General features: G+C 51.1%; 1 protein-coding gene across 1 annotated transcript; it reads left to right on the top strand.

Annotated features, from left to right (window-relative positions):
• The first annotated feature begins 3,068 nt into the window (after positions 1 to 3,068).
• Positions 3,069 to 4,873, top strand: LOC4341715 (F-box protein AFR). Its single transcript, XM_015788848.3, has one exon. The coding sequence runs from the start codon at positions 3,179 to 3,181 to the stop codon at positions 4,331 to 4,333; it is 1,155 nt and encodes a 384-aa protein (XP_015644334.1). The 5' UTR covers positions 3,069 to 3,178; the 3' UTR covers positions 4,334 to 4,873.
• The last annotated feature ends 97 nt before the right edge of the window (positions 4,874 to 4,970 follow it).

Genomic DNA, 4,970 nt, shown 5'->3' with positions numbered 1-4,970 from the left:
AGAGATCTTTAGTCCCGGTTGTTCTTATCAACCGGGACTAAAGAGAGAGTAGCGGGCAGTCCAGATGGTCCCCTTTTCTTTTATTTTCTTTTTTATTTTCTCCCGAATCGAGTGGCATGCACATCCCCAAATCCCCAAATCAAATAACATCTCAACTCCACATCAGAAATCTTAAAGTTACTCATACACACAAATCAAATACATCCCAAATCCTAAACAATACAAAACAAATCAAATACATCACAGATTATACATCTCAGATATATACAAATGTCCAATGAATCACAAAAAATTATACATCTCAATAATCACAGATTATATAAAAAAAACGGCCGCTCGTTGCCGCCGGGCGCGGCCTAACCGGCCGTCGGCCACCTGCCCGTCACCGCGGGGCGCCGCCGCCGGAAGGCGTGGCCCCGCCGGCCGCCTGCCCGTCGCCGCGGGGCGCGGCCCCCCGCCCGCGAGGCCGCCCGGGCCGCCGCGCCGCCGCACCGCCTAGCGCCGCGCCGCCCGAGAGGCTGCCCGGGCCGCTGTGCCGCCGCACCGCCTAGCGCCGCGCCGCCCGGGCCTCCGCGCCGCCGCGCCGGCACGCCGCCGGCCACCAGGCCCTCCGCCCGCCGGCGCTCGTAGAGGAGAAAGAGGAAAAGGAGGAGAGAAGTTAGAGGAGAGAAGTTAAAAGGAGAGGAGGAGGAAGAGGAAGAGATATGGAGGAGGAAGAGATAAGGCCAGGGAGGAGATAGAATATATTAACTGCTCCTCCTCCTCTTCGATCTGGCCTCGAACTCTCCGCCGCCCATGTTGCGCATGCTGATCTTTTATTCCGGTTAGTGTTATCAATCAGGACTATAAATAGATCTGGATCTTTAGTCCCGGTTGGTATTACCAACCGGGACTAAAGTTACGATGTTACCAACCGGGACTAAAGATCTTGGGGAGGCCTGACAAGCCCTGACAACATTTGAACCGGGACTAAAGATCAAATATGTTTGTTACCCTTTTCATCTTTAGTCCTGGTTTTTATTGCAACCGGGACTATTGTGGAAATAGCCCGACCGACGAAAGATGGTTTCTTCACCAGTGCTACAAACACCCCAAGTACATTTAAAGTAGTTCTATTTTACGACAAGAATTGAACACTTTAAGGACATGTTATTTTCTTTCTTTTCCAACTCTCGCTCGTTTTCCAAACCGCTAAACGATATTTTTTTAAAAAAGTTCTACAGGAAAGCTATTTTTAAAAAAAATCATATTAATTAATTTTAAAAGTTTTTAAGCTAATACTTAATTAATTATGCGTTAATCCATCACTCCATTTTTCCTTCCAAGAGTGAAGGTTCTCAATCATCACCTTAGAACACCGCCTAATAAGTGAAAGACGGAGGGAGGACCAGTGTTTCCTTTTCTTTTTCTTTTTTTTTAGAACAAAGGACCAATGTTTCGATGAGTTTTATATTGGCTACGATGTAAACAAGCATCACATTATTCTTTTACGAATTAAGTGTTTCCAATAGGCAACAGGGTTGCAACATGAATGCGGAATAGCTTTGGTCCAAAGGGACATCGTCCACACATTTGATGGTGGCTTATGTGAAAACCAACTTCTTTCGTGACATGTTAGCTCACATCGCAATATAGAGAGATTTACCACAAAAATCTAAGGTAAAGATGTGAGAGTAGAACACCCAGAATAGCCTCCTTTTACTATCAAAGCATTAGCAAAGCTAGCAACTACCGCAATGGTCCACAATTAACCTTGTCTTTATAGATAGTAGGATACTTACCGTGATTAGCCCTTTCTCACTTGGTGGACATTCGGTTTGGCACTATTTTTGGCGATGGGGTGATACATAGCAACCCTCTAAAAATAATTAAACATTTTACGTTTTTCAAACTTTTGCATGTCATATATTTGACTTGTTTGGAGAGCTTATATTAGTTGCAACTCCTTCATAATCAGAGAAGCTCCTCAAATAGTCTGCTTTTTAACCAAATTTTGAGAAGATATAGTTACAAAATTCATAAAATAAATGAAAAACAAAAAAAATAGATTTAACAACTTCTCTCATTTTTAAAAAACTAGCTACCAACTAGTTTTTTTTTATAACCTTAGAGCTTATTCGGATCGGAGGATAAACTCAGGAAATACATAGAATTTGCATTCCTATGGATTTTAGGTACTGTAGCAGCATTCTGATCAGAGGAATCACCTGTAGAAAAATCGGAGGAATCCGAAGGAAAATTTCCTTGGCCATCCATTCCACAAGAAAACTAACAATTCACTCCGAGCTCTTTTTATTTTTCCTATGCATGGGAAACGAGGCAATCAACGAACTAATCTTCACAAGCTTCCCTCCTCTGAGTCTCTGGCACATGAAGATTTTAGTCAGTGGGTAAATTCTTTAAAAACTCCTATGTTTTTTCTTTCTATGGTTTTCCAACACTCTATCCGAACACATGTTTATATATCATTCCTGGGTTTTTTAATCCTCTGTTTTACACGTGTATTTCTATCACATTCCTATGTTTTTTCAACCCTGCATTCGGAATAAGCCCTTAACCATCGTTAGACAGTTTTTCATTGGCACAAAGATCATACCGTCATGGTTTTATCCAACGGGGGATTAAAAATAGGGACGCAAGCAGAGCGGGTAAGCGAATTTTTTTAGCTTGCTTATCTCATTTCTAGTTCATTTTTTCTTCTAAATTTTATATTACCATATAAAAAATAAACTAGCAACCAGGTTTTTATGCGAGTAGCGGGACTAACCCATTTACTTCCTCCGTCCCATAATATAGCTCGTACCGGATGTGTCTAATCTGGTACTAGATTGCTATATTATGGGACGGAGGGAGTACATCCCTAAATAAAAGGCCGTACGGTTTGTGGGCGTAAATCTACACCAGATCCGAAAATTCTGAATAGCTGAGACCTGAGAGTCCTGAGCGAGCCTGAGCGGATGAAACGAGCCAGCCAGCCAGCAAAGCCACGGCTCCCGGGGCGCACCCGCTCCCCTCCACTCGCAGACCCAACCCCTATAAATTCCCCACCACTCTCCCTCTCCCTCCCCATCATCCACAAACTCCCCTAAAAATTTCCCCCCCAAAATACACCACCACCCGAATTAATTAAAATCGCGCCCAATTAATCATTTAATCCATCCCCACGAAACCCACCACCATGAGCTTCTCGTCGTCGATGAGCAAGCAGCAGGTGCTCGAAGTCGCCGGCGACGAGGTCGGCGGCGGCGGCGGCGAGGAGGTCATGGAGCTCATCCCCGGCCTCCCCGAGGAGGTCGCCGAGAAGTGCCTCCTCCACCTGCCGTTCCTCTACCACCGCCTCTTCCGCACCGTCTCCTCCACCTGGAACCGCTTCCTCACCGTCTCCCCGGCCAAGTTCCCGTCCGCGGCCGCGGCGTCGGTGTCGCTGTCGCTGCCGTTCCTGTTTGCGTTTGCGTTCGACCCGGCCTCCCGGCGGCTCCAGTGCCAGGCGCTCGACCCGTTCTCGAGGAGGTGGTTGCTGCTGCCGCCCGTGCCCGGTGGCGCCGCCGCGGCTGGGTCGTTCGCGGTGGTGGGGTTACCACGCCGAGGTGAGATCTATGTGATTGGGGGCGTGGTGGAAGGCGGCGACAAGGCCGTGAGGAGCGTCGCGGTGTACAGCGCGGCGAGGAACGGGTGGGAGGAGGCGGCGGGGATGGGCACGGCGAGGGGGTACATGGCGGCGGGGGAGGTGGGGGGGAGGTTGGTGGTGGCCGGGGAGGACGGGGAGGCGGAGGTGTTCGACCCGGAGGAAGGGAGGTGGGCCCCCGCGGCGGCCCGGCGTGGCGCGGCCGTGGCGAGGTACGACGCCGCGGCGTCGGGGGGGAAGCTGTACGTGACGGAAGGGTGGGCGTGGCCGTTCGAGCGGGCGCCGCGCGGCGCGGTGTACGACGCGGCGTCGGACTCGTGGTCGGAGATGGCGCGCGGGATGCGGGAAGGGTGGACGGGCTCCTGCGCCGTCGCCGGCGGCCGGATGTACATCGTGGCGGAGTACGGCGAGTGGAGGCTGAAGCGGTACGACGAGCCGCGGGACGAGTGGAGGATGGTCGCCGGGAGCGGGGTGCCCCCCGAGGTGAGGCGCCCCCACGTCGTCTCCGGCGAGGTCGAGGAGGTCGGCAGCGGCGGCAGGCGGCGGATATACGTGGTGGGCGCCGGCCTCGACGTCGCCATAGGCACGGTCTCCCCTTCTCCGGCCATCCACGGCGGCGACGACGAGAGGGTGGACTGGGAGGTCGTCAAGGGCCCCGCCGAGTTCGCCGGCCTCGCCCCGTGCAACGCTCAGGTCCTCTACGCCTGAACTCCCCGCCGCCGCCGCTGCCGCTCGCCGGTGGCGCGTCGCATCGCCGGGGACCCCGCTTTTTCCGGGCCCACCTGTCAGTGAGACCCCTCCACCCACGCGGGCCCACCTGGCAGAAGCACGTGACGATGCTTCCCGCTGCTCACTGCTGACGCCCATCCACGGGCGAAATCACACAGGCACTGCCTTGGCACGGGACCCACCTGTCAGTGACTCCGAATCGGGGGCTAAATGGTCTTTTCACCCCCGCTGTCCATCTCTGCATCTCAATTCTATCTTGTCAGAGGAGCAGAGGACGGAGGAATGGAGCGTGCGTCTCTGTAAAACTTAAATACCACCCATATTTAATTAATTACTCCTACTAGCAGTAGTATTAGATTCTTCATGTACCACTAGTATATTTGCAAATATTTGCACGAGGTTTTGAACAAACGAGAAAAAAGTGGTGAAGATCGATGACGTCGACAGCACTACTGAATGAATGAACAAAGTGGGGAAAAAGAAAAGAAAAATAATTCAAACCCCATTTCATTTCGTTCACTAAGGCAAAGTACTTACCAATAAGATGGTGAAGAAAGAATGTTTTGTTCCCAGCCACTGCGGAATTGTCATATATAGGCTCGGCTGTGTTTTGATT

Source organism: Oryza sativa, chromosome 6 (genome assembly GCF_034140825.1).
Source record: "Oryza sativa Japonica Group chromosome 6, ASM3414082v1".
Classification (NCBI taxonomy): Eukaryota; Viridiplantae; Streptophyta; class Magnoliopsida; order Poales; family Poaceae; genus Oryza; species Oryza sativa.
The sequence above is the reverse complement of the archived record's forward strand: the minus strand, read 5'-3'. Positions and strand labels throughout refer to the sequence as shown.